The sequence below is a fragment of the Takifugu flavidus genome, chromosome 5, assembly GCF_003711565.1.
Source record: "Takifugu flavidus isolate HTHZ2018 chromosome 5, ASM371156v2, whole genome shotgun sequence".
In the NCBI taxonomy this organism is placed as follows: Eukaryota; Metazoa; Chordata; class Actinopteri; order Tetraodontiformes; family Tetraodontidae; genus Takifugu; species Takifugu flavidus.
The window spans coordinates 6,562,685-6,589,894 of record NC_079524.1 but is presented as its reverse complement, the minus strand read 5'-3'; the positions used below and the strand labels follow the sequence as shown (position 1 = coordinate 6,589,894).

The 27,210-nt window shown below is 47.0% G+C and overlaps 2 protein-coding genes across 9 annotated transcripts in view; both read right to left on the bottom strand.

Moving 5' to 3' along the window:
- The window catches only part of emid1 (EMI domain containing 1), a 36,849-nt gene extending 21,356 nt beyond the window's left edge, over nucleotides 1-15,493 (bottom strand). For 4 of the 8 annotated variants that reach the window (XR_008950521.1, XM_057032597.1, XM_057032602.1 and 1 more), the window contains exons 1-3: nucleotides 14,776-15,488; nucleotides 10,550-10,663; nucleotides 10,355-10,458 (exon numbers count right to left, since the gene is read on the bottom strand). Coding sequence is in view for 7 of the 8 variants with exons in the window: in XM_057032597.1 (XP_056888577.1) it covers nucleotides 10,355-10,458; nucleotides 10,550-10,663; nucleotides 14,776-14,966 (409 nt within the window). In the remaining variant the exon portion in view is untranslated. Of the gene's footprint in view, nucleotides 1-10,354; nucleotides 10,459-10,549; nucleotides 10,664-14,775 lie in introns of all 8 variants that reach the window. The other 4 variants (XM_057032596.1, XM_057032601.1, XM_057032600.1 and 1 more) reach the window with 4 other exon arrangements.
- Nucleotides 15,494-17,590: 2,097 nt separating this feature from the next.
- The window catches only part of LOC130525957 (dynein axonemal heavy chain 10-like), a 17,910-nt gene continuing 8,290 nt past the window's right edge, over nucleotides 17,591-27,210 (bottom strand). The window contains exons 28-61 of the mRNA XM_057033273.1: nucleotides 27,168-27,206; nucleotides 26,824-27,084; nucleotides 26,566-26,738; nucleotides 26,397-26,490; nucleotides 26,085-26,252; nucleotides 25,776-25,964; nucleotides 25,473-25,644; nucleotides 25,200-25,403; nucleotides 25,041-25,121; nucleotides 24,746-24,943; nucleotides 24,467-24,628; nucleotides 24,189-24,363; nucleotides 23,866-24,047; nucleotides 23,416-23,552; nucleotides 23,117-23,334; nucleotides 22,801-23,022; nucleotides 22,579-22,723; nucleotides 22,168-22,447; nucleotides 21,844-22,073; nucleotides 21,484-21,757; nucleotides 21,287-21,391; nucleotides 21,051-21,205; nucleotides 20,802-20,956; nucleotides 20,517-20,697; nucleotides 20,208-20,408; nucleotides 19,930-20,139; nucleotides 19,720-19,812; nucleotides 19,470-19,641; nucleotides 19,252-19,383; nucleotides 18,907-19,118; nucleotides 18,657-18,824; nucleotides 18,391-18,571; nucleotides 18,178-18,323; nucleotides 17,591-17,992 (exon numbers count right to left, since the gene is read on the bottom strand). Of these exons, the coding sequence (XP_056889253.1) occupies nucleotides 17,846-17,992; nucleotides 18,178-18,323; nucleotides 18,391-18,571; nucleotides 18,657-18,824; nucleotides 18,907-19,118; nucleotides 19,252-19,383; nucleotides 19,470-19,641; nucleotides 19,720-19,812; nucleotides 19,930-20,139; nucleotides 20,208-20,408; nucleotides 20,517-20,697; nucleotides 20,802-20,956; nucleotides 21,051-21,205; nucleotides 21,287-21,391; nucleotides 21,484-21,757; nucleotides 21,844-22,073; nucleotides 22,168-22,447; nucleotides 22,579-22,723; nucleotides 22,801-23,022; nucleotides 23,117-23,334; nucleotides 23,416-23,552; nucleotides 23,866-24,047; nucleotides 24,189-24,363; nucleotides 24,467-24,628; nucleotides 24,746-24,943; nucleotides 25,041-25,121; nucleotides 25,200-25,403; nucleotides 25,473-25,644; nucleotides 25,776-25,964; nucleotides 26,085-26,252; nucleotides 26,397-26,490; nucleotides 26,566-26,738; nucleotides 26,824-27,084; nucleotides 27,168-27,206 (5,862 nt within the window). The 3' untranslated portion in view covers nucleotides 17,591-17,845. The remainder of the gene's footprint in view (nucleotides 17,993-18,177; nucleotides 18,324-18,390; nucleotides 18,572-18,656; nucleotides 18,825-18,906; nucleotides 19,119-19,251; nucleotides 19,384-19,469; nucleotides 19,642-19,719; nucleotides 19,813-19,929; nucleotides 20,140-20,207; nucleotides 20,409-20,516; nucleotides 20,698-20,801; nucleotides 20,957-21,050; nucleotides 21,206-21,286; nucleotides 21,392-21,483; nucleotides 21,758-21,843; nucleotides 22,074-22,167; nucleotides 22,448-22,578; nucleotides 22,724-22,800; nucleotides 23,023-23,116; nucleotides 23,335-23,415; nucleotides 23,553-23,865; nucleotides 24,048-24,188; nucleotides 24,364-24,466; nucleotides 24,629-24,745; nucleotides 24,944-25,040; nucleotides 25,122-25,199; nucleotides 25,404-25,472; nucleotides 25,645-25,775; nucleotides 25,965-26,084; nucleotides 26,253-26,396; nucleotides 26,491-26,565; nucleotides 26,739-26,823; nucleotides 27,085-27,167; nucleotides 27,207-27,210) is intronic.

The following is a 27,210-nucleotide window of genomic DNA, read 5'->3' as shown; positions in this document are numbered from 1 at the left end:
GAGGAAACGCCCCAAACTCAAAAAGGCCACAACGCTGCAGCTGAATGTAGCAACTATCCAAATGACACATGGAGTGTGTAGATCCATCGACCACCGTCTTCAATTAGCCAATAAACAACTGATGTCATCGTCGTTTCAGGTCAACGCGGGGCCACCACCCAGCGGGGGCTCTGGCGGGGGCTGCCGAGGTGGAGGCTGTTCTTATCTCGGCAACACATTACAACGGTTCTCCTTCAGACTCCTCCCGGCTGGCATGCACAAAGTTTTTCATCAAGACACTTGCCAGCACTCCCTCGCACCACCACGGTGTGAGAAAATGCTGCTGGAGGAAAAGGAGGAAAAAAATCAACTCCAAAGTGGACATCAACGTGTACGGTGCACAGCAGTGAGCAATTATGACTCATTTAGAAAGAGCCACAGCCCCGTGGGGCTCTGGCAGCGCCACGGTTTATCACGTCACATTTTCACAATGCTCGCGAGTCCGACTGACAAACTTTACCATCGTCACGAAAAAGGCCAACATTGCATCATTGCCTTTGTTTAATTAAGCACAGGAACCACAGGAATATGTTTGCAATCAGAGGTACTTCAGAAGATATGATGACTCCAAACAAGGATGCACACAGAAGAAGATTTAAAAGGCCTTTCAGATGGCATAAAAATAAATATATTACAGCTACTCTGGGATTTGGACAAGGATGATATAGTTCAGCCACCTTTCACATGAATTTAGCTATAACTTATGTGAACTCGTCCTCTTTGGATTTTGGATCTAACGACAAGCCACAAATCATGAATGATGGTGTGTTACAGCACAAAAAGAGAAGCAATTTAGAGGTGGGTGGTGATATTTAGACAGTTAATGTGGTGAAGAAAAAGTTTCTTTATCAAATTCCAGAAGGAGAGTCTTGAGGGACAAAGTCACACTTTGAAACTTATGGTCTATTGGGCCTTTGGGGCCTTTGAAGTGTAAATCACAGACAAGAGAGACTTGTAACTAGCCCCTCCACACCCCACACACACACACACACACACACGCGCGTGCACACCGCAATCATGCACAAAGTTGCTATTGTGTAATTAATCAGAGTGGTCTTGCTCTTCGCACTCATGGGCTTCCAGTTCCAGAGATTAACACTCGTCTGTCAGAGAGCAGAGACACACATACGGACATGAAACATCTGGCTGTGTGTGTGTGTGTGTGTGTGTGTGTGTGTGTGTGTGTGTTCCTATTATTGGTTGCTGTTATCTGGCAGCATGACTCTGCAGCAGACCCGGGGGTCTTGGCTGAGGTGGACCTGATATTTCCAAACATTTTGTGCTGCAGTAAACATGGATGAATGTTCCTCGCTGTCGACCTCAGAGCGCTGATGTATATCAAACTCTAGCAGCCGTTACCCCCCCCCCCCCCCCACACACCCACACACACACACACCACACACACACACACACACACACACTGTAATCCACTGACGTGCTGCATTAAGACACAGTTTGTGACCTGAAATCACAATGTCTGGTTGAAGAAAAGTGAAATTAACAGGTCAGTGGCAGAAAAATCTATTCCGACCACAGACGTGGGAGCGATCCGACAGTTCCAGCAGATACCAAAGATGACTGATTCGGGGATGTTGAAGCATTCAGTGATGTCATATTTGCTCTGCTCTCAACTCCCAACTCCCCAGAAGATCTTCAACAGTTGTGAAAATGTCTGACACAGACGCTTCGTTATGGCCTTTAAGCGTCTGTTTATATGGTGACAGATGCGCAGCACCTACACCAGAACGCCGCGATAGTGTTTACATCTTTATAAAAGCTTCAGAATTAGACGTAAGGTCAGTGAGCAGCGAGATGGCTAAACTAAAAGACGCAGCACAAATGGGAACTGAAACGAATTTATAGCGCTGCGCTCCCATCTCAGCACTTGAGAGGGAGAGAGGCGAGAAGTGTTGAGACTTTTCATAACTCGCACATGAGATCAAACCGTGGAGGTCTTAGAGCTTATTTCATTGTGACAGAGTTCCCCGATGATTACTGTGTGAGTCATGCAGATGAAACTGCTGCGTCTCCCAAAGCTTTGTGACCTTAGGCCCTTTTCCCCGTTTACACGAGTCACACAGGACAGGGAAACGTTTGCAGAATCTTCTCAGCGGAAGGGCTGAGACACGTTTTACAGTAACAAAGACACATCTGTCCTGTGTCGAGGAGCAGACGCGTACGCCGATGAAAGCCCCTTTATACCCGCAGGTGCCACAGTTCTGAGGACCGGCGGAGGGAGACCGGCGGGAGGCAGCGGGGCTGTGGTGAGGCAGGTGGCTTTAACGCTGCAGGCTGATCGCTGTGCACGCAGAGCACAATCAGGCTCGGACTCGTCTCAGTTTTCATGCTTTCTTGGACCGGCTGTGTCCAGCTCTGCTCCAGGTACATTGCAGGGGTTGAAAGCAGCGTTCGTACCTGCGGCTCTGTTAATAACAGCCACAAAACAGTTGTTTTACATCTTCCTATACAGCCCGGACTATAAGAGGGCCGCTGACACATTTGGAGAAAGTGACGGCACAGACAAACATAAACTTTCCATCAAAACACCGAGCTTAAGGAACCTCTCTGGGGGCTTTTCTTATTTTGGAAAATGGAAGAGAATTTATTTAGCCCATGGCAGGAACCGGGTTTTCTGAAACGGCTCCTTATTCTGTGGCCAACGAGCAAATTCTCCGCCAATCAACTGTACCACATTATACCATTGCCTTTCAACGGCTCTAACTCAGCTTTCCCTCGAACAGCATTAGCGGGAGAAGAGAGCGGAGTCGGGAGTGCTGTCGATAGCCATCTGCAGCCGCCGGAACGCCTCCCAGACTGAGCAGACCGACGGCTGCTGACAGAAGCAGCCGCACTTGACAAAAAAAAAAAAAAAACTAAAATGCTGGAGCTAATTCAGCTGCACTTTTTGGAGCAGGTTTGAAAGGGAGGCAGCTCGGCTAAAGTTTCTGCACTGTCAGGTGCAGCCAGGGGAAAGGAATTCCTGCTTGGCAAAAAAAAGAGCTGCTCTGTTTGATGAAGGATCCCAACCAGCGTTTGTAATTCAACTACTGCCCTGCCCTCCCCAGTCTACAGACCGGGGGAGTACGTTACGCCTTCATCACCATTATACTGTACATCCATTAGTCTGAAACGAGAGTATATTAAACCCATTTCCAACTCTGGTTTCTAAATTAGTGTCCGCACTGGTTCAAAAGAGTGGCTCACAAGCAACACGGCAAACGGATTACAACACAGCGTTAGCTCAGTTTAGGATTTACACACTTCAGCGTGACCAGCGTGTCACATCCTGTCCTGAAGTGTTTAAGAAATCTAAGACGGACATCGAATGATATGCTGACACGGGGCTGCCACAAAAGGATTAAATGCCATTATTCTGCAGGAAGTAGAGGAACAGCACCCTGCGATTCTCGTTTGACCCTCCGGAGTTCAGACGACGATGCATTCACACCCAGAGTCTGGTGACGTATGCAATGAGGGCCAGATGGAGCAGACAGACACCACAAAGGCTCAAACTGTAAAGATCAGCTATATTACCAGATGATAAATAATCCAAAAGTACATTGTGGTTATGGCACGGAAAGAAAAGAAGATGCTGCCTGGGATTATTGGTTCAGTCTGTTTTCTTTTTCTTTTCTTTTTTTAAATCTAAAACATGAACAGGCCTTTCCCATTTAGAAGAAACCCCCTCCGTTTCCCTTTGTCTTCCTGCTCTGTGTATCTTTCCTTTGCTTGGCGTGAAAGAACAATTCCATTCTCCTTCAAAAGTCAGCCGGTGGTACCGGCAGCGGAGAACGGGGATGTGTTTCTCTCACCGCTTCCTGTACCTGGCAGCGCTGGGAGAAACGTGTCCCGTTGGAAACCTGCCCGCTCCATTCATGTTTTGCACACTTATCACGGGAATAGTCCCCCCCCCGGCCACTGAGTGAGTGAGCAATGATCAGACACCAACGGTAGGTTGTATTCTGCGCTTCATCCTGGGTCCAGAAGACATCTGGCCTGCAGATTTACTAACTCTGCAACATCGGGAGCCTCTGCAATCGGCTCCATTCATGCAGCAAACGGAGAATAATCCATTCGGCCTTTTGCAACTAGGCTACAGTGATGGAGAAGGTCCATTTTCGAAAGAAAAAACTAGTAAAAAAAGATTTATCAAATAATTAGTCACATTTGCACCACTTTAAAGGAGCAAAAAAATACACAGGCAAAATTCAGCCCCATGTTTGAACACACTGAGCAACTTAACACTCCATTTTCCTGAGTCCTGTAAAATTAGAAGCACATGTCAGTGGATGGATGATTGTATTGAGGGAACCTTACAGTCTTGGGCCTGAGCACATTTCCGTGTTAGTTATCCGCATGAGACCTTAAGAAAGGTTTTATTTATTGCACTTCATTAAGGTGCTGCAGAGAAGACGAGGAGCCTGTGCACATGTTATGGCTGCCACTGTTGTTTCGGGCCTTGGTCACATTATTTCAAATGTTTCTGGTCAATTAAAGGTTAAAAGTGTCAGTGTTGTTTTGTTTTTTAATGTGATTTGTTGATATTCTGAGTGTTTTGTCGTGATGTATGACTTTTACATAATTCCAAACTAACAGGCAGAGAAGCAGAACCAGTTTATAAAGTTGTACATTTGGTTGTTTTGATGACTGTCAGCCTTCGTGGCTCCACAAAGCCGAGGTCTCCAGGGGCCGCGTACGGGTGGGATGGAGCCCTTTAAGAAGACAGCGAGGACGGCGGCCAACTGAAATACAAGTGCCATGACATCATCTTCTGTCCCTCAGTCAATGACAGCAGCAGACCAAGCAGAGCGAGCTCAGACTCTGGCACAGTAGCAATTCCTGATTTATTCCCCTGTCAGTTTCTCTGTCATCTAGCACACATGCAACTGATAGACCTTGTGTGTGTGTGTGCGTGCACATAAACAGAGAGTTAGAGCAAGTATATGTCCAGTCCAGAGTCGTCTGAGGGGAGCAGGTTTGGTCTGAGGGGAGCAGGTTTGGTCTGAGGGGAGCAGGTTTGGTCCGAGCGCCTCCACTCACCTGTGCACACAAACCCGATACGCAGCAGCAGCAGCAGGTGTCTGCGACGCCTCGAGCGCGCGCCCGTGTGGAAAATGTGCTCGTCCGCTCCGAGCTCGGCGTGAATGAGCCGCTAACACCTGAGAAAGCAGCGATGCACAGACGCCCACTCTGGACTGTATTTATGGGCCCCGTCGAGAAGGGTGGTTGGGAGGAGAGGGAGGAAGGCGGCGGCGGGGGGAGGGGGGGGGACTGGGTCATGCACAGCTCAGCTCTGGCTGTGGCCGGGGTCCAACCAAAACACCGGGGCTGTTAAAGCCCCCTTGGATGAGTCCCAGGGGGCAGTGAGCGGACAGAATGCAGGCCTGGGTTTAAAGGTTCAGGGGTACGTCCTGTTGTTAATGAGATCAACCCGCTGGGCCTCTCAGCCCCCGACGATGACCCATCAGCCGCACAAGAAATGCAGCCCAGGACCACTGAAGCGGACCACGCATCCCGGACAGGCGCTGCTCATCACCGAGACCCTGCGACCATCCCGACAAGGCGCCTGGTGCGTCTCTCACCTCCGCTCCAGAACTAATCCCGACCATCGGCGCCACGCCCCCTCGCCCCTGCCGAGCGCCACATCACCCACATGAGAAAATGGAAATATGTGCAAAGACTCCTGAGGTCATGATGTTTGGGGACTGAGAAACGGGGGTCTGCGCTGCACAGCCATAAATGATGTCACCGCAGCACGCCATGGTTAGATCTGTGTCATGTGGTTCAGTAAACATGGGCCGGAGGGGCGGCGCCACCATGTGAGCCACAACATTCGAGCCTCTCTTATGTGGCAAGTTTATGAACTTATAACTGTGAGAAAGCAGCAGCGAGATCTTCAGACTACTACAAACCACAGAGCCATGCTGTAAAATTAAAGAATAGCTACTAAATTATTAAATGAATAAAAGATTTTTGGCTGTAAAAGATACAGCAGTAAGAAAAACAAATCAGTTTTAGTGGATTAATATGGGAAAGGATAGAAAGAACAACGTACTGATTTAGGCACAAATTTAGAACATTTTAGAAGATAACTTTGCTTAAAATGAGATTGGTGTAATTCAATTGCTAGTCAAAACAGATATTCTTCTGCCTAAATAAACAGTAAAGAAGGTTTAAAGGTTCCGTCTTTATCTTCTTTCATGTTAAAACCATCAGCAGTTTCAGCCTCATCCTAGCCAGCAACATCTGGGCTCCTAAAGGTGAGCGGGTGTTTTTCTGGGTCACTCCTCAGTCAGTCGACTGGTTCCCTTCAGAGTCGCTGCTGCTGCTTCACAGGGAATAAAAAGAAGGATTTTTTCGGCGAGTGTGTCTATTTTTATCCCGCCTTGGTTGACTCGCTCCACTTTATATCTGTCAGGCGGCATCAAAAACTGTTTTCATCGCTGCTCCCGGGGGGAACGTCTTAAAATATAAATAAAGCATTAAGTGGAAGCGCTGACATAAAAGTGAACTTAGAATTAAGGATAACTGGAGAGTTAAATTAATAAATAGCAACGTGCTCTAGACACCAAACCATGAAGCTAAAAAAAAGTGTGAAACCAGCTGCGTTTTTTCCCGAGTCTATCAAAGAAATAAAAGTGACACTATAATACATCAAATCTATAATCACACCTCCAATAATTCCACATTCTCACATTACAGGTCAAACAGCGCCAGTGACGGTGAATTAATATGCCCCGCTGTGGCTGAGCTCTCTGTGGGTTTGTGTGGAACGTTTTATAATAATTTCATCATGTCCTCACTGTTAGTCCAGTTTAAATGCCCCAACAGTCCAATTGAGCGCAATTATGGAAATGTTCATAAACCTGTAAAACACACACACAAAGGAAAGGATAAAGAAATGATACGTCAACAGCAGAAAAGCCTCTCCATCTGTTACCATCTCCCGCGTTGGGGGGAGTCTGGCCGACATTTTCGGCAGCGTTGTTTGTAAATTAACGACCATTATAACAATCCTCCTGGGTGGAGCGCTTTGGGCTGAAATGGTTGGACGCTCCCATGTTTAATCTCATCTGGGGCCCCGGCCCAGTTTACCTTCACCTCAGCTGCTTCCAATTTGGGTTCAGCACTTGTACAGCGCCGAGCATTTACATAAGCATGAACATGGGCTGCCGCGGCCTCCTTCTGCTGCCGGCTGCAGCTCCACTTCCTGCAAGCGCACGATTATGCGTCTGCAGCTATTTTCGGGAAGGAAAAAGCAAATGCAGCTTCTCAAGCCTGGCTTCCAGCGACCGAACGCACCTGCCGATGCACGCAGAGGGCGGCGGGAGGAACGCAGCGAGAACAAAGCCGAGGTGACGGAGGGTTTGGCCTGACTCTGCTAGTGTTGACCTGCGTGGTCTGTGAGGAGCCGGAGCGGTCCGGGGTCCCCACTCAGCCCCTTCCACTCTGGCCACGGGCTGGCTGCTGCAATTAAAGCAGCTAATCACACCGAACAGCTGCATCCTTTACTGTACAAATCCTCCACACCTTGCTCTCCGTCCCGCCCACACAGCCAGACGCCCTGGCAGTCAGACACGCGCGCGCATTGAAGTCGGTGCGCTCTCGCTCCTCCTTCCCTAACGGCAATCTGGAACCGACTGATGTGACGGCTTTAGCGTGGGGGCCCGTGATAAGCCACGCTGAGCTGTGAAAACACAGATTACATTTCTGCGGCTTATTACAGACAAACGCGCCTCTGCCTCACAGCCCTCGCCGCAACTGCAACCCAAAAACCGCAGCCTCCGCTTGGCTGAGAGATACCGCTTGATTGGGGGCCCCGCGGCAGAGCTTTGACAGCCCTGGTAATTCACGTCTGCATTCCCCCCACATGTTTTGCCTGCACAGTGGCCCCCCTCCTGTGATAAGCTGCAGCATATTTCTTTGAAAGCACAGACCTCTGGAAGTTAAATCAAGTCCGAGCTATCAGCTGCACTCCATTAGCGTCCTCGTCACACTCCGAGGACTCTATTAAAATGAGCAGATACACACAAAACCAACTGAATACCAGGAATTAGGCCGGTTCCCATGACTGCTGACTGGACCTCTTGATTCCTGTTCTGTCTGCCGTTGCAGCCTGCATGGCTGCCACCTCTAGAACTAAGCCTCCGTTTATCACGCATCTTACTTTATTACATTTCCTGTCATTTTCATATTTAGGTTTTGTGTCTCATATCTTAAATGAAGAAAAAACAATAGAGCAAAACAAAAACAAACAAAACATGGGTACGCTGAATCAGCTTCTGGCAAACTACGAAAGTGCCTCCATCTGCTAATACTTTGTCTAGTTCTCTTGCTTTAATTAGAGATAACGGAGGTCCACATGTACAAGTAAGGCGCATCTCCGGAATCTTTGAGAACATCCATTCGGTTGCAGTTGTTACACCACTGGCCTTGGTGGCTGCAGCGATGCGACGACCCCACATTTCTGAGTGCTCTGCTGCTTTGGGTTGTAAAAAACGGGAAACCAAACATGATTTTGCGCGATCTTAAACTGAAACAGAGACATTATCGGCTTGTTGATTAAAGAACAGTAGATAGAGGCAGGCAAAAGGGCCAGAACTAGGGGACACGACGGGGAAAAATACCTTGTCTCCATTTGAAGTAAAACTAGCTAGATGAGTGGTTCTTCAAACACTTTCTCTGAACTATTGCGTCTTAAGACGGACGTAAACAAGCCCTCTTCCCAGCATGGACGTGACAGGGATGCAGACTGACCTCTGGGACTCAGACGCAGCTGCAGGGGTAAGTTTGGGTTAGAAAATAAGTGGATCATACACATTTTCCAGTCTGTGAAAAGCAGACAATAAAGGGAAATGCTAAAGAAATGGGATTAGCCTGTTACTAACATCAAAATTAACATTTCCATGTCCAAGAGACTAAAACCTGCAGTTTTTCCTAATTCTTAACATCACAGAGAAACTTAATGTACTTAAGCACAAGTCAAATGAGTGCTAAAGAGATGTATGGAAATCCACCAAGAAATGTGTAGAGATTAGTGAACCCAGCCACACGCAGGTATTAAGAGGACAGATTTAAAAGTTGCACCCGCTGAACTGTGAGCGCAGCTTAAACTCTCACTCAGAGGCACCGCGGCATCAGATTTAAGTACAACCCGGCCTCCGACTTTAACCGTGTTGCTCGCTTTCATTTCTCCTGGGGCAGATATTAGAGGAGTATCAGGTTCCGTGCTGGCGAGAGGTTCCGCTCACGTGGCAGAACCACAACAAAGCGCCAGCGGACCTGGACGGCATCGTTGATGCCACAGAGGAAAGCCCCCCCCCCCCCCTCCCCGTGAAAGGGGACCTGTCACTTCTACTCAGCGCCGCCTGTGATCCGAGCCACCCAAAACGACGCTTAGATAAGTGGCTAATCCCGGCATCCCCGCTGGCTCGGCAGCGCCCCCCCCCCCCCCCCCCCACCCCACCCCACCACCATGGCAACCGGAGGGGAATCTCCTCCAGCAACAGCTTAATTGGATAATTTCCTCCCTGCTTTGATAGTGCGTCAAGTCTGGGACGTCTGAATGTCAGTGTTGCTTTTCGATTTTGAAAGTGGGGAAGGTCTAAAACAAGCTGAATGTTTAGGTTTGCTGTGTGTGTGTGTGAGAGCGGGAGGAAGGGAGAGGGAGGCGTGAATAGCTGCAGCAGGCCAAAGGACCCCGAGAGGGCTCTTATTTCACCTGGGGGGGGGGGGCATTCTAGAGAAAAACAGCCTGTAGTTAGAACACCACAAAAAAGTGACAGAGCGAGCCGCCGTTAACTACCATCAACTACCATCAACCACCGTCACACTTTGTGCCACAATGGGACACAATTGTGACACCCAGGCGAGTTCTGGTCCCTGCATAAACAGACACTCCACCCTTCTCCCCAGACTGGAGGGCCGCGGTGGGCCGGTGCCAGGGGAAGTCATTATACACTCGGTGTGTGAGCGCGTGCGCGCGTGCGTGCGTGCGTGTGGTGGTCAGCTACTGCGGCTGAAATATGTACAACAGCAGTGCTTCCATGGCACTTGGAGAGGGATGAGGACCAGTTTTCCAGCTGGACCGTCAGCCGTTACCTCGCACAGTATAAGGTGACCACAAAGAAAACGTTAAAACGGCTTCATAAATAATAATAAAGAAAAGCTTTAACAGTGGAGGTACGGCGTCTGACTCACTCTGAAGAGGCTGGAGGATTTTATTTCAGGCAGAACGGCTCTTATATAAGCCTGAGGGAAACGGGCCCCGTTTGAAAAGCTGCAGAGGCTACACACCGAACCCTCGTGGACTCACCTTCCTCACAGGCAGCACCGCTGTATCCTGGACAGCACTTCCACTCCAGAGATGTCACAGTCCGGTAAACCACTTTATAGGAGGGCCTGACGACGGTCTTGTAGCTGAAAAGCACACACAGCTTGAATTTTACAGGAATTATTATTATTATTACAGTCTTTCGTCTCAGCTTTAGAGCTGCACAGCCCTCCTCACCTGCCTCCAGAGCAGCCCTGCGGCCAGCGGCACGACTGGTAGACCCGCTGCAGGACCGTCCCGTTCTGGACCTGACAGGTCACCGTCTTGGTGATGGTATGTGGACACCAGTTCCTGAGGGAGGGAACGCAACGGATGAAAAAAATGCCATTTTTGAACACATTTAGAGAGGTAATTAGCCAAGCAGTCATGTTTGTTCCTCCCCTCCCCCGTGCTCATTTTAAAACCACTTGGTGTTGACACGGTTTTAATTAGATTTTTTGTGTGTGTGTGTGTGTGTGTGGGGGGGGGGGGGGGGGGGGGGTGCAGTGGACTGCATTTACACACGTGGTCACTTGTGTTACCTGAGTGTGGTTGACCTGTGCGTCCAGGGTGTTGGATTTCAGCACAGGTATATTCTTATTGTTAAACATGATGGCTCCATAAATTGGTGACATAAAAGCTGTCGCTTCAAAGCAGACGCTTTGTTCTACAAAGACGGAGGATTTTAAAGCTCAAGTCAAAGGGAGAAACCAGTGAAATCTTCCCTTGGCTGCAGAAGGACAAAGGAGAGCTCAGGCTGGAGCACCAGGCTGCACGTTGTGTGTTCTGCTGCCAACATGGTTGTAATAAATGGAGAAGAATTGCCGGAGTTATGGGATGGGGGGGTTGTTATTTCCCACCAATGTCTGTTTGTCAATATGTGAAACCATATGTTTGTGTGTAAGAGGGGGCTTACACAAAGGAAACTGCCGTAGGCGTAGGACACGGAGCAGCCCAGGTTCCATTAACCATCCCCACATGTTGTGGCGGCTGCGCTCGGTTCTCCTTCTCTTTTCATGAATTAAGGTCTTTTTTCACCATTTCCAGGACACTTGTCAGACATATTCCAGGGTATCGACTGTCTCTGTTATTTTAAATTCAATCTCCGCGTCTCAATCAGCTGTGAGGCCACAAAAACGAGCGCGGATGCTTTCCCTAGTCTGGAAACATTGCTCTAATCACTGGGGGGGGGGGGGGGGGGGGGTCAGACATTGAAGGAGCTGTGGTCAGGTAGAAGCAGGGGCGCCGACCCCAACTCCTCCCCACCACTAATCTTAGAGATAAACATCTGCATGTCCCAGGCAAAGAGGAGGTTTCTCCTGAGAACAGCAAAGATTGACACCAGGGGGTGAGCTGGGGGTGGTTTTATGGCCCCCCCCCCCCCCGCTCTTTTAGTATTGCATTCATGTGATCACACACAGGAGATGCCGACTAGAGTTAATTAAACAAAAGTGCAGTTTAGGATTTCCCAAAGGGCCTGAAACCCCAGGACACTGGCAGGTGGACCTACAGAATGGAGGCGTCTCTCTTCCGCTTCGGTTTGGCTAAAACGTCAGAATCAGCATCTTTCTCTGACCGGAGGTGCTGTGACGACGTCTTGTTGGGAAGGCTGAAACCGACCGGCACAGAGCGGGCCCGGAGAGCGGGGACTCTCAGCACGCCGAGCCAAAAACTAAATAAATCATCACACGTCTCTCTGGCAGTCGCGCAGCCAGCAGAGATAGAAATCTGTGACTTTGACAGAGGAATCGCAGCTTCGCTCCAGCTGCTCCTCAATAGATCAAATGCAAAGACAGTGAAACAATGACGGTGGAGCCCCGGACGTCTGCGAGCACTCACGGAAACCTCACGAACTTGTCAGAAAAGCTTAGAGGCTGTATTCTTGTTGACATGAGTGCCCAGTGTGACCTTCGTGATTTATGATCACATGAGCAAACTAAAGGAAAGCTCTCTGTGGAGTGCGTGCCTCTGCAGATAATGCTCACACACACACACACACACGGGTTTGTGCTGCTATCTTTGTGGGGTCTCAACAGTGTATTTATCTATACAGCCTGACCCAAACTAAAATGACACCATCTTTGACTTATTTTCAAACCATGCGCGATGTTTTACAGAAGTCTGTGACAAAATGGTGAAACATTCCAGACAGCCGGTGTTCCTTCTGTAACAGACTGAGGAACAAGATAGCAGCTAATTCAGATGGGCCGACGAGATGGTCGTGGGGGGAAAACACAATGCACAATAGGAGGAGGAGGCCTCCGTACACACACACACACACACACACACACACACACAGTAGCCGTCAATGTAACATAGCTACAAATCTCAGAATTTGTCAAGATCTTCATCTGTGGGAAGAAAATTTGGAGCGGAGCGGAGAGGAGAGGAGAGGATCAGGTTACAAGGGTCACTTCCGATGGGAAAGAAAGGCAATTATGAAGTGCCTGTTGTTCCCATGAGATAATGTAGAGGCAGAAGATAAATGTGGTGCCAGAAAATATGACAAAGAGATGAAGAGTGTCCGGTTGTGATCAATGAAGCCAGAGAAGTATTTCTGGTGTCCTGCTCCAGAATTCGGAGAAATAATAAAATCAAATCCCAGAAGCAGGTATTTAGTGTGAAGGCAAGCTCTAAAGGGTAAAAACAACAGGGGGGGGGGGGGCTACCACAGTGCTACTTCACTGTGTGTTCCCACGTGCAGAAGACAGTCGTGACCATCAGAGCACCGGCGCGAGGCCACGCAGGTCAGATGTAAAGGGGCTCTCTTCACAGCGGCCACCAAGGAACAAGGAAAACTCATCTGTCTCCGTCTGTTTTGAGCTTTCAGGTCTGAACACCTGCAGGCTCTGAGCGCATCAGCGGGCGCGGGTGTGTGGACTCTTTCAAGCAGGCGTCCCACTCTTAAATCACAGTTGTGGCTCCACGCAGGCCTCCTCAGCAGCTCTGAATGATCCATCATTTAACGCTGCAGGCTGGTCACCAGACAGTAACCCGGGCGACGGGCGGTTGACGAGAATCACTTTTGTGGCGGGACTTAAACAAATAACCATTTTGATTACCAGCGGTGACCATTAATGACAGCTATATCTGCATCCATGTACATTACCTCAAGTTCTTTAATATTTAAAGCCGTTGTGCTTATAGGAACATGGCGTTCACCCTGATGGAATGCCTGTCATCTTTTTTTCCCACGCTTAAAGAAAATGTGGTCGTGGTTACGACGGCCGAGAATGAGGAGGCGGCGCACGGCTTCCGGACTGCTCGTCAGCTCACGACAGGCCATCTGAGGGAGGACAGTCGGCGAGACGAGTAGCATAGACGCGGCGACCTCCGCGGTCTGTTGCTTTATCGGCCCTGGTCACCAAATGACTCAAGAGTCGATCATCCCCTGTGGCTTGAGTAATCTCCGTGTGGGAAAACTATCTTACAGCGTCTTCTTGAGAGAAATGTCCTGAATCCTGATACGGTTTTCTCTTCTGGATGCTGCCATGGTCCTGACATTCGCCCCGGCTGTGTCCTCAGCCCCTGAAACTGCCATTTTCCTGCTGCAGGTGGGTGATTTGGAGCGACGTCAGTGTCCCCTCAAACCCGCTGACCCCGGCCTCCCTCCGTCCGTCTGGCCCGCCACTTAGAACCAGCAGCAACACTGACTCATCCCCTCTTCCTTGAAGAACCTCGCTCGCAGCGGAGTCCCAGCTGCTCATGTTTGGTAAACATGTCCGTAAATTCTGCTTTTGGGGGAGCCGAGTGACAGCGCGAGCCAGCGGAGCGAGGCTGGCCGGCTAAAAGGCCACCGAGACTCACCAGCAGAAGAAAAGGCCCGATCAGAGGGATCATGTCTCAACCTCTGGCCACATACACCCAAAACATATAAATATTTGTAAGATGAGATAGGTCCTCTCATCATTAGCATTAGCGTGTCTCTTAGATAAACACTGGCTAACTTGGAGGGAATCTGAGTTGCTCAGTAGTCGTGTTGGGTGTTTAGTCTATTGTCGATTCTTCAGACTAAACTCAATCAATACAGACATGTCATCCCCTTTCTCTTAGCGACCTCTCCTCTCCCAAATAAGACCTCTCGGCATCCTTTAGAGGTTGCTACCACATGTGAAAGAAGCTTCAAACTGACTAGTCTGAGGGCTAAAGATGGGTCCAAGTTGGAGGCGCACACTGCACGCAGCCCCGAGTTGGAGAGAAGCTGGGCGAGCTCTGGCAACATGTGCACGTCAGTGGAGCCGCGTGTGCTGCCAGCACAGGAAAAAGGAAACCAACTGTCAGGAAGACAATAGAACCCGGTCGATGAATGGAGGAGGTGTAGGCGAGACACCAAATATAGGACGGATGGTTTTTAAATAATTGGTCCGTACAAGACAGGACTCGTCACAATCACGCGCTGGAATAAAAGTGAGAGCGTTGCTTACTTTCTCTGGTAAACAGGGGAGTGAGAGGCGGCTGCCTGCTCTCTGTTCAGATGCGGCCCGGCCGAGTAGGCTTTGTAAAGTCCCGTCTTCCAGGTCCCGTCGGCACAGTTGGTCAGCCAGAGTAGCAGCGCAGCCCGGAGCAAACTTTTCCTGCAAAGCGCAGACACGCTCTCCCGTTGGCGCGGCCCCATTTCCGTGGCATAAACAGCCAGCGAAGCTTGAATGAGCCCAACTTTCCCCGGTTTAGGAGGCGCACCGGGGTACAAGGACGCAGGTCGGGACGGCGGGGGCCCTGGATGTGTCAAACGGCAGCGGGTCCGCTGAACAGGACGCGCATCCTATCCAAAGGCGCAAATACGCACTAGGAAAAAAAAACGATGCAGACGCTCGTCTTTCTGTAAAATAGTCGTAAAAAGCTCAAGTGCTCTATAGGAAAACAGCCCCTCGTAAACTCCTCGTTACCCGCAACAGACACATTCACAAACCTGTAAAAAGAAAGTGTGTCGTTACGTGTCTTTTGTGCCGCTGAGCTCCGTCTGTCTGCGCGCACATCGAGCAGAGTCTTTACTGCGGCGGGCATGAAACCACTTTTATAGTCTCCTCGGGTCTTTAAAGCACAACCTGCTGGCTCTTTCCTACCCTGCCCCGTTTCCAGCTCCCACACATGACAATGCGCGCGGAGGGCGGCAGCATTACGCACTCCTTCTGTTCTAAATTCATTAAAGGCTGCTGATGTTTCTTCACAGGAAAAAATAATCACTGGAGCAGCTTTAGTGATCCGCAACTGCTTTTTACTAAACAGAAATGAATAATAAACGGGCCCCATTAAGTAGGCTATTAAAAGTATTTGTTTTCACCGGACAGTTGTGTTACTAGAAAAGCATGCGGGTTTTTTAGGCGATCCAACCTGGTAGGTTATTGAACAGCCAGAGACGAGGGGAAAGTGTCCAAATCTCACAATTTAAGAGATTCTAAATTGATCTAATTAGATTTCTTAGCGTCGTGTATTAGTGCCACTAATGAACTAAAGTTATATCTGAAAGAATGTACCATGTAAATTTCATTTTGAGCCGATTTTAAGGTTTTAATTTTGTAAAAGGAAAACGTCTCAGCTAGTCCCAGCAGTCCCTGCCTCTCACACCATATTCAGCTTGGCCCCCATCAGCTCCAACACCTAAAATCACCTGCTCTCAATCACAGCAAACGGAAACACGCTGGGATGGTGGGAGGTTGGGAAGGGGTGCTAAAAAATGTGTCAAGAGTATTTGTTTCAGGTCAACCCGACATTTTAGGGTGCCACTCAGCCTAAAGGTCCTGATATGTCTGATAAATCAGGACCTGGAGCAGTTTAAGGGTAAACTTCAGTCACAAACAGCTGAAAATAATTTTGAAATCTGAGGGTGGAGATGGGGGCAGGTCCATTCACATTTCTTTTTTCCTCCTCAATTCATCCCAAAATTAAAGGAAGTTGTGTCCGTGTCTATTCAGACATGTCACTTATTTAAATAAATAATAAAAACAGTAGCAGGGAAACGCAATGTTTGCCTGTAAAAAATGGCTTTTACATTGTATTCATTAACTGATGAGGGCGGACCTGGCTGATCTCTGACCTCCAGGTCCAGGTTTGCTGTGCACATGCATGAATGGGAAGCTGTGAAACAAGCTGCATGTTGGAGCCACTGTTAGAGCAGGTGGCACATTTCATGTTCGGGTGCTTTGCCTCATGATGATTTGCATCTATTGCTCATCACGGTTCAGCAGCACACGCTGATTTACAGCCGCAGGCTCCCACTTCAGGATAAATGATGTCGATGGGACGTGTTCTGGCTCAAAACTCAGGCAGTTTCAAATTCATTTCCACAAACAGACAAGCCAAGCAGCTACCTGCCAGATCCTGACCTAAACTTTAAAATTGACCCGTTTCTTCCCCCTACACTGCGATGCATTCGGTCTGTCGTTGTAGACAGAAGTATAGACAGGACCCGTGAAACGTCTGTCAGATCTTCAGCCCCTGTGGCTGATCTGCAGGACGCTGTTTGCCGCAGCTGTTACCCACAGTGGAGAGGACAGTGTTGCTCTTTGCTGCCATCTAACGACAGCTCAGGGAGAAGTGAGATACAGTTACTTTATTGAGCCCCAAACTTCAAATGTTACAGCAACAATTCAGAGAACAGCATGGGAAGCAGCATAAAAACACGCATACCAGTATATGCAAATACAGAAATAAGTCAGAACAGAAAAAGAGATGAGCTGATAAATAAAGATAAGAGTAAGAGAGGAGGGATGTCTTCTTGAAGTCTTGTCAGATGAGGTATTCTAGTGTAATTGTAGCTGGAAAAACTCCCTGTAAAGCTGTTTTGGCTGCTCTAAGCCTTCAGGGAAGTAAGGCGCATCAGTGATGGACAGCAATTACAATTGGTAGTTTTATGTCATGAAACAGGTTGAAGCTTCTGCTTGATGATGGACACTTGCACTTTAAAAGAAGCCATTTCCCATATTTCTGCTTCATTTTTGCATCATGTGTGAGAAGTATTAATGCATCTATCTTTATTTAATGTTAATGTTTCCACCAGGGGCCACGGATATTAAAAAAAATAAAAATCAGCAGCCAATGATTGATTTAGTTAAGAATCTCAAGCCTGAGACTTGTTGGTTCTGATGCTCATGTATTTCTATGCTCTATGCCCATCCTCTCCTCTCCTCTCCTCTCCTCTCCTCTCCTCTCCTCTCCTCTCCTCTCCTCTCCTCTCCTCCTCTCCTCTCCTCTCCTCTCCTCTCCTCTCCTCTCCTCCCCCTCTCCTCTCCTCTCCTCTCTCTTTACCCAGCCGGCCATCAGCAGGAGGGTCCCCCTATATGAGCCTGGTCCTGCTCAAGGTTTCTTCCTGTTAAAGGGGAGTTTTTCCTTGCCACTGTTGCTTGACTGGGGTCAGGCCCTGGGATTCTGGAAAGCGTCTAGAAACAATTTTGATTGTAAAAGATGCTATCTAAATAAAGATTGATTTGATTTGATTTGATTTGATTTGATTTGATTTGATTTGATTTGATTTGATTTGATGCTGCTCCCTTGTTTTTACTCAGCGTTGAGGCATAAACAGACTCCTTGGATCACCCAGTGGGAGATGTGTTTGGTGGTGAACAGGTCAGCCTCGAACACCAACCCCACACCCATTGCATTCCTCCTCAGCGAGGTGGTGTACACCGGCGTTCGCAGTGTATTCTGCAGTAAAAAAACAGGCAAATGAAGAACTGAAGCACGTAAAACGGTATTCCATTAAAAGAACGTTAACATTTAAAGAATGTGTAAAACGTCCGTCCATCTATACCCTCTGACCTACTGTAACACATCCTGCCAGACTTTCGCTCACTATAACCAATACTTCACTGCATATTTGATGCCCTCACCTGTAAACTCAAGTGGCAAGACTCGGTGGGGATGACTTTGAGGATGGGAAGTGGAACAACCAGAACTTTGGGTCTGCTCTTCACCAGGCATCCATTCTCCATGTCCCAGTCTGCTCCCTCCAGATACAGGCCGGAGATGAAGCAACCTGGATGGAACCACCACAACCATTACCTTTTCTGCGTCGTCGTAAACGATCCTGTGTGCATCGTTACCTTTTCCTGGTCTCTCGGGGACTTCCTCCTCACCGCTGTACTGGGTCACCTGTGTGTACAGTGTGGAAAGATCAAGAGGCCAACCATTTTTCCTGCAAGCCGCTTGCACCAGTGCAGTCAGGTAGGATTCTGGGATATGCAGCCCGGACAGCCACATGACCTTCGGCTCCCCCTTATCCACCTACAGGACACAGGTTCTGTTTTCTGAACTGTTCTAGAGTGCCAAACCACACAGAACATCTGTGATTGTAGGTGTGCAGGCTCACCCAATCACTGTATTGTTCACATCGCCTCTTGAAATGGCTCATCCAGTTACCGAGAGACTTCAGAGTGTCAGGTGCCAACTTTTTCCAAATGGCAGGAATCTGGCCGTTAAAAAGTGCTCGAGCAACCTCGTCCAACTCACTGCTCATCCCCACCTCACCAGCCAAGGCCTGGGGGGACAAGCAAAATAAGAATAAGTCAGACACGTCCACATCTTTCATCTCTTTTATTTGATTCATCCCTCTTTCTCACCCTCTGAAGCTCGGCCAGAGAGCGCTGCATGCGGACCACGAGTTTATTGAAGCGCTCCAGCTCCTGCAGCAGCACCACGGTGGTCGGCGATATGTCGATACCCAATTTTTTGCGGATCACATCTAAGTCAAATAACTTTGGCAGCTTTTCCTGAATGTCCTGAGCTACCTGGCAGATGTAGTCGTCCCTACTTATGCTTCCACCTGAGTCTCCTAAGACAAAAAAAAAAGGTTCATAGAGAAGATTTATACAGCAACACAACAATAAAAGTATTATTCAGAAGAACAAACACTGAATTTCCTGTTAAACTACATAAAATCAAGAGAAAAGCTCAACAACAGACACCTGTCTGAGGTTGGAGGTCAATCAGGTGGCACCACATGTCTTTAGCAGCCTGTGTGTAGTATCCTATCTCTGCATTGGAATGGAGACCCATCACCTCTGGTGTGTTTGCCAGCGGCAGGCTCTCAATCTCCTCTACAACAGATAAGAGAGTGAAGCCGTGGATGGTGGCCAGACTGTGAAAGATGGCGGCTCGTGAAGCGAGGAAACTAGCCACTGACCGACGTATATGTTCTTGGGTCCATGTGGAGGGATCTTGTAATCCACATCCTCGTTGTTGAAGAAGTGGAACTGCCGGTACGTGTAGAAGAGGAAATCTCCAAAATACTCATCCATGTAGGACGTCAGGATCCTTCGGTCGAAGCTATCTATGACTCGCCCCCCATACATCACCTGTAAAACATTATCCAGACAGAATGTGCAGACAGCATCACAAATCACAAAGAGATCACTCTATCTATGCATTCATACCTCCCCGATGAGGTATTTTAGGCTTTCCCAGGGAACATTTTCCCCTTGGTTATGAGCTCCAGTAAGGTAGGTGTCCAGGATCTTCATACACACCTGAGGAACACAGTTTCATAGTTAGAACTTTGAAATGTGAACTGTTCTATTTCCTAAACCAGACTAAAAACAAAAAAAAAATTTTTTTTCCAAAGCCTTGCGCCTCTGAGCACTCACAAAGAAGTCAGATTCGTTGAAATCATATGGGACATTCCAGCCAATTTTGCCGTACTTGCGTCGCTCCTGCACCACAGCATGAAAGAAGGACAGGACATACACCAGACTGCGGAAGGCAGGGTGGGGACAAGTCGCCAAGCTCTCAGGGGAGATTTTTGAGTAGGTAGCTCTCATGTTCAGTTTGAGACCATTGGGAGGCTCAGTCACCACCTGCACACGAGATCACGTCAAGGACAGTGGGGGAAAAAAGCTAATGGTAAATAGAAACCGTGCTTTACCTTTAGGGATTTTTGCAGTATTCCAATAGGGAAATTCTCAATGGGATTGGTAGTGATCCACAAACGGAAAGTGGGGTTGGGTTTAGTGATCCTCTCTAAGGACTTTTCCAGCTCCACGAGCCACTTCACTAACAGATGACAGTTCTGCAGCATTAACCAGTGACCATGGGAGGCTGCCTTCTCCAACAAGCGTAGAGCCACCTAATCACAGAAGAAGATGTTTCCATTCTTAATGAATCCCTAGTTAAGGGTTCCTGCACTCGGCTCACTTGACCACAACTGAACGTGCATAGCTGTGCCACGGATTACCTTCTCTTGGCCTTGGCCCATAGCAAGGAACTGGAACTTCTCTCCAAAACCAGACCTCTCTGCTAATTTCAGAAGGTCATTGGTCGGGTCAGAACCGGGGCTCAGGATAAATATGATGGGGGAGAAAGGTGTGCTCTGCTCATAAATAGCATCAAAGTTGATAACGGGTGGCTGCACATACCTGAGCAGATAGAACAAAAAATGATCTTAATTTTCTGGAATATTCCTGCTGTAAACGTCTTCTGGATGCTCTATAGTCTTCACAGTTTCAATAAAAAGTCTCACTTCTCATCCATAGCAACGCTTATGTAGTCAGTCACGGCTCTGTAGACCCGATCAACACGGAAGCAGCGCAGCAGCAATAGCGTCTGAAAAGGTGACAGGGTCTCTGTGTACTTCATGGGGAACGGAACTTGTTCTGGTCCATCTAGATCGTACCACTGATGAGACAAAGAACCAGGGTTAAACTCTTAACTGATGCATCCGAATTTATATTCTTATTCTTATTAGACTCTTTTCACTGTTGTGACTTACTGATTTCCATTCAGAGGGATTTCTCTCTACGTCATCTGGCAGGGAGCTGAACCGCTCTGGAAAAAGCTCTGCAAGTTTAACCAAGTCCTCCCATCCCTGATCTGGAAGCCAGTCTAAGGGCTTTTTATGCTTGCTCTTCTCCAGGGACAGATTACCTGTACCGAAGAGGTGGAAAGAGAAATAATCAACATAAAATTTGCATATTTATCAGGGTTTTACTGTAATGAATATTTTACCCTTAATGAAAAACTCTAGCTCCTCCTGAGGTACTCTTTCTAGCGCCTGCTCAATCTTGATAGTCATGTTGAAGGAAAAGAGCAATTTGTGTCTTTCAAACAGACCTAAAATGCATCAGGAGGAAAGTTGGAACATGTACAGTCATCCTAGATGCTGAGGTTCATCTTAATGATCCATCCGACTCTTACTGTGTTACCTGTGCAGCCATAATTGTAAACGCTGTACGTCAGCGTGCTCATGATGTTGCTCAGTCTTTGGCTCAGGACAGGATCCGGCAGAGATTTCCGCAGTGAAAAATCAAACACTTCCAGGTAGGAAGCGAGAGAAAACTGATACATGCTGTTTACCAGAGCCATCTCTGTCAGGACAAAGAAGAGGATGGCGCCGCGTTTAGCTGCTGGTCGGTATCCATCTCTGAGCTGATCGATGTCCACAGCCGTCTTCTGAGCCAACTTCAGCTTCTCAAACACCTGATGTTCACAATTAGCAGAGACAAAAATAGGGGGACTCCAATTAAAGCCCTGCTGCTATTATTTTTAACGGCAGCCAAACTTACCTCGGTGGCTTTGGACTTTGTTTCCTCCAATGTGTCAACCAGCTCTGTGTTATCTAACATGTTGCCTGTAGATGTGGCCAGCTCTCTGAGCAGGGAGTCCGCAAGGCTTTTCAGGAGCTTTTTGTTGTCACTTGTTTCTTGGATGAGACGTTCCCGCTGCTCCTCGAGCTCTTTTTTCTCAAAGCCCATGATGACGCTCAGCAGTTGGTCCTCCAGACCATTTAGAGTCACTAAATAAACCCCACATACAGACATGCAGAACACTGAAAATGTGCTTGTTTGGGTATAGTGAACAATGAACATTGACATGTAAAAAGATATTACCAGTATAATTAATGACCATGGATTTTCCAAAAACGGATGGGCTGTATTTGGGATTTGCCAGTTTGGTGTTGAGGTAGAGTTTAAAGTTGGGATCGTATTCTACTTCCTTATCACCCAGCACGATGACCTGTCTGCCCTCTGCTCCTTTGACGTTCTTTTCCAGGACACTGTCAATCACGGGGTCAATGTACTCATCCACATCTTGGAAGAGGAATGGAACGCCAAATTTGATGGCCATCTCAAGCTGCTTCAGGAAATCAGGATCATTAAATGATGAGATCTGAAAAAGAAAGCATGCACCCATCAGTGCCACATGCTGTTCCACCTTCTAAACTGCTGTCTGTCACTAAGGAGCTGGCATTTATGATTAGTTATAACATATGTATCGCATAAGTGTGTGAATGACTTTACCTTAAGGTTTTTTTCTTCCTTTTTCTTAATCCAGTTTAACGCTTGCTGTTGCGGGTCGATACAGAGGGGAAATCGGCTTCCTCTGGTTGTGAGGATACCGTTCTGCACCGACAGCTCATCTGGAGGCAAGCCTTCTGAACCCCATCTATTACAGAGCACAAATACAGTAGATGATGCGGCCTTTAACAAGTCCTGACATCAACCCCACTAATTCCACCTCACCTGCAAATTTCTACTTCATCGGTCAGCAGATATTCCAGTTTGAACGGCTGGCTCATAGGAATGGCCCTGCTCAGCACATCATTTACCCATAGTTCATATATCATTTCTTTTCTAAAGTCTGAGCTGAAGGCCCCTGCGTAGCTCAAAAAAGCCGCAGAGATGAGACAGTCACCCAGGAGATGCACGCGCCGCTGCTTCAACTGCTCCAAATCTTGCGTCCACCTGAGGTGAGATTGACGAGCAGGTAGAGAATTGATGCTAACCAGGCAAAGACACAAAGTGGCAATCAAAAGGAAAACCATCTGGCAAATCCCACCGTTCATTTTCAGAGCTCAGGCCAGAGATGAGTTTGTCAGCAGCTATCAACCGCCTCTCCATCAGCTCAGCCTCCTCTTGTAATTGCTGTTTCTCTGTGATGGCAGTTTGGTACCTGTCTCCAAGAGCTTTCAACTCCGCCTGGATGCTGCTAAGCTCACTCTGAATGCGCTCCAACTCTTGCTTACTTTGAAAGAAGTTCTTCTCCAGGCGCGCCACCTTAAATAATGATATCAAAGCAGTTTATTTTGTTAAGTCTTGTAGAAAATCGTGCCAAAGTGCAAAAAAAGGTTAAATTACCTTATCTCTTTTGGGCTTTATCTCTCTGGCAACATCACAGTAACCTATGATAGCCTCAACAAACTTGAACATTCCAGCCCCGGCCCTACTGATGCCTTGCATCTCAGCAAAGCTAGTCTGTAAGTTCCTTAGGAAGCCTTGCCAAAGGAAAATATGAAAATTCAACTGACATTATAAACAGCATATTACCTAATTACAACTGACCCCAAATAACTGAAGTCTCAACAGTTCAAATCCAAGGAAAATAAAAGAATTTGGTAATCTACAGCTACTAAGCAGCATAAATTCCATAAGTTCATCCTCAGGGAAATGTATGTTTTTTTCCTAATTAAATAAGATGGATTGACACATAATTAGGGACGGACTCTTGAATTAAAGAGGGTTTTCTTTTACACCTCTCACTTAATTCTGTAAACAACAACACATGAATGTCATGACATCACCACCTACCTTTTACTGTTGCAACCTGACTGTTGGTTATGGAATCACAGTCCATCTCCATCAGTGAGCGCAGGAAATTAGCCTCTGACATCATCCCCTTAGCTGACAGCCAACTAATGTCTTTGTAGCCGCGCAACACCAGAATACTCTCACAAACCACCTGCACCTGTTTGGGTGGCTTGGCAAAAGATCTGCAACACAGTTCAGAAAAAACAGAAATACATTTAATTTTTAGATTAACATATCTGCATTACAGTAATCGTAGTTGGTGTATTATTTTATTGTTATGAACTTATTCATCCTGAGTGAACGATAAAGATTTTTATTTTTACCGGATCTCTGTCACGTCAGATTTTTCCAGGTCTTGCAGGGCACGGTGGGCAGCTTCCAAGGCCGGTAGAGCTTCAGCCAAGGAACTTTCAGCTTCTTTCTTCTCAACTGAAATAACTTGGTTTTGCTCCTCAATCTCTTTAGCTTTATCTTCTGCCAAAACCTTTTTGTCTTCCGCTATAGGGAAAGGAGTGTTTAAGGTTTGTGCTTAGCTTCAGCAGCCTATAGATTGTAACGTTATATGTAACTTCCTAAATTTGGAAAACAGGGATTCACTCACCCACAGTTGTGTTTGTGGCAATTTCCTCCAGTAAGGCCTCACAAGCTGTTGACTTTTCAGCAAGTACAACTTTCTGCTCTGCTAGCTTGACATTAAGTACCTCCAGTTGTTCACTAGCCTCTTTGATCTTATCCAGACCTCCCTCTAGATGTTTGCACTGGCCTAGAATGGAAAAGAATGCCAACAAAAATAATCCTTTCAGACCTCTCAATTCAAATCACATCAAACCATATATTTTTTTAAAAACACAGATATAGAAGGTGGTGTTTCCGTTCTTACCCAGAATGTACTTTTCCTTTTCCTCCAACAGGTTAGAATATGTGTTGATGAAGTCCAGGTAGTTTTTGGGAGTAACATAGTTGTACCTTCTGAGTTTCTGAAGGAATTGTTTGCTATAGTTACCCACAGTGCTATGGACCATGCATATGTGGGAAATGACTGCTTCTGTGTGCACTTCAGGAATCATTGGACTTTCACCTTAAAACAGAAAAATATACAGATAAATTTTAAAAAAAACATTAATTCCACATCCAAATGAAAAAAGAAGACCAAAAATGGCTGTCCAACTACAAACCAAGGAAAGACTGGGCTACTGCAAGTAAAGCTTGCTGAGGCCATGGTAGGAACCAGTCTATTACAGTGTTGTTCATCAGTCCTGAGAAACAAAGTTGAGTCAATTAGAAAATGGAAAATCTGGGCAGCTATAAAGAAAAAGATAATTTACAGATGACACCTGGGAAGTTCTTGCAGCGTATCCTCAAGGTGTCTCCAACAGGAGACATGCCTAAAACAATGTGCAGATTTTTGGCACTCTTGTTGACAAAGTACTGCCACAAAGTTTCTTTGGAGGGACCTGCTCCCTTCTGGAGGGCTTCATCGCGGACTTGGTTGAGAACTGATTCTTTTTCGTCATCTGGGAACAGTGCAGGAACCATGCCTACAAAAGGAACAAGATTAGAAAACTATAATGTAGCGTGGGACAGTATGGGTTTTGGTGAAAACAAACCTGAGGTGAGCATGTTGTTAATGAGTTCTAAGAATCCTTCCTCTGCCACATGCGCATCAGTGAAGAGAAACACTGTCTTCTTATTTTCAATGCCAAGTTTTAAGTACAGTGCTTTCAAGTCATCACGGAAGTTGGACTCATTGTAGCCTCTGCTGAGTGTTATCTCAAATACCTATAAAAATAATCACAGCACTCAAGAAAAATAAAAATGCTCTGAATTTAAATTACAGAGTTTGAACCACTGACCAATGTCTATTTATACTATATGATAATAGTAACAATGACAATAATAAAATTAACAACCTCACAGCCTGCAGTGAAGGCAGCTAGCTTGGTGAGAGACTGTTTGCCAGAACCCTCCACACCAACGAGCAGAGCGTGGGCGCCATCAATGCGGAGGAGTCGGTGCACTCTGGTCAGATGTTCCAGGGCGTCATCGAATAACACAAGATTCATTCTTGGCTTGTTCTCATTATATTCCTCCAAAATTTCCTGTGCAAAAAATTGATATTTTTCCTTGTGGTGAGGGGGTGTGATTTGGTTTGGTTTTGTTTCTGTCTGTGTGTTTGTAAAAGAGAATAAGTTACTGCATCAGTCAATAAACTACAGTACCTGAAACAGGATTTTTGAAGCTTCGTAGTCTAGGACGTCTTCATAAACCCTCGGTTCAGTCTCAGAAAGAGCATTACTGTAGTCTCCAAACAGAATTGGATCTGTCATGACAGCCTCCATGTCAGAATTAAAATGCTCATCTACCAGCTTCTTTATGAGTCCTTGGACCTGAATTATATAAAGAAGCAAAGTTCAAAGACTTGAAAATAACCCTTCAACACTGAAAATCTGTGTGAGACAGGTCGTAGCAGTGGTCATAGTGTAAATGTCTCAAATATGAACACCAACAAGTATACCGTAGAAAATGATTACCAAATTTTTGTCAGTTTCATCGATAAGTCTGTCATGGAAGATTCGCAGGCACTCGTTCCTCCAGACACGCACAAACTGGGACACAGTTGAAAATCTGGTGCGAAAAACCCAGAAATTAATGCACATAGAAACATTCAGAAGACCCTCAAAGTGGAATGTGGGATAAAACCTGTCAGGGCCGGTCAGGGTCAGGCCATTGTAGACTCTTGACAGATCCCTTAGGTTGAAGATGTAGTGAAACTTGGAGGGAGTGGGTCGCAGGTCTGCAATGATGCTCTTATACAATTCCAGCGTGCAGAAGGTGACTTTGTCACAAATGTTCTGGATGCTTTCTGTAAATGGCTAAAATTGTTTGGACATTGATTAGATTGAGATAAAAAGGAATGATTGGGTGGTGATGTTTATTTTGAGGGGCAGTGAGCTTCACCTTTGTATGCCCTTTGATAATGGAAGAATAGATGAGATTGAGTGAATCCGCAGAGGGGAATGGAATGCCAAAGACACTGAAAAGTGAGACAAAACGTGGGTCCACTTCATTTCTTCCTCCTCCCGCCTTTCCCATGGCAGCAATAAAGCCAAGGTCCTTAAGGATTTTGTAGTTGAGGTCCTTCCCTCTGTCATACATGCCTCCTCTGTCCAATAACAGCTTCAGAAGGGCAATGGGTTGTTGTGTGCCATAACTGTCCACCTGGATAAGCATATAGTCAGTTACAACAACATAATGAATGACACACATACTGTAGGTCTGAGCTCGAATCAGAAGAATGGTACCTTTGGCATATTCATGTCATCAATAAAGACCAGTAGTCTCTTC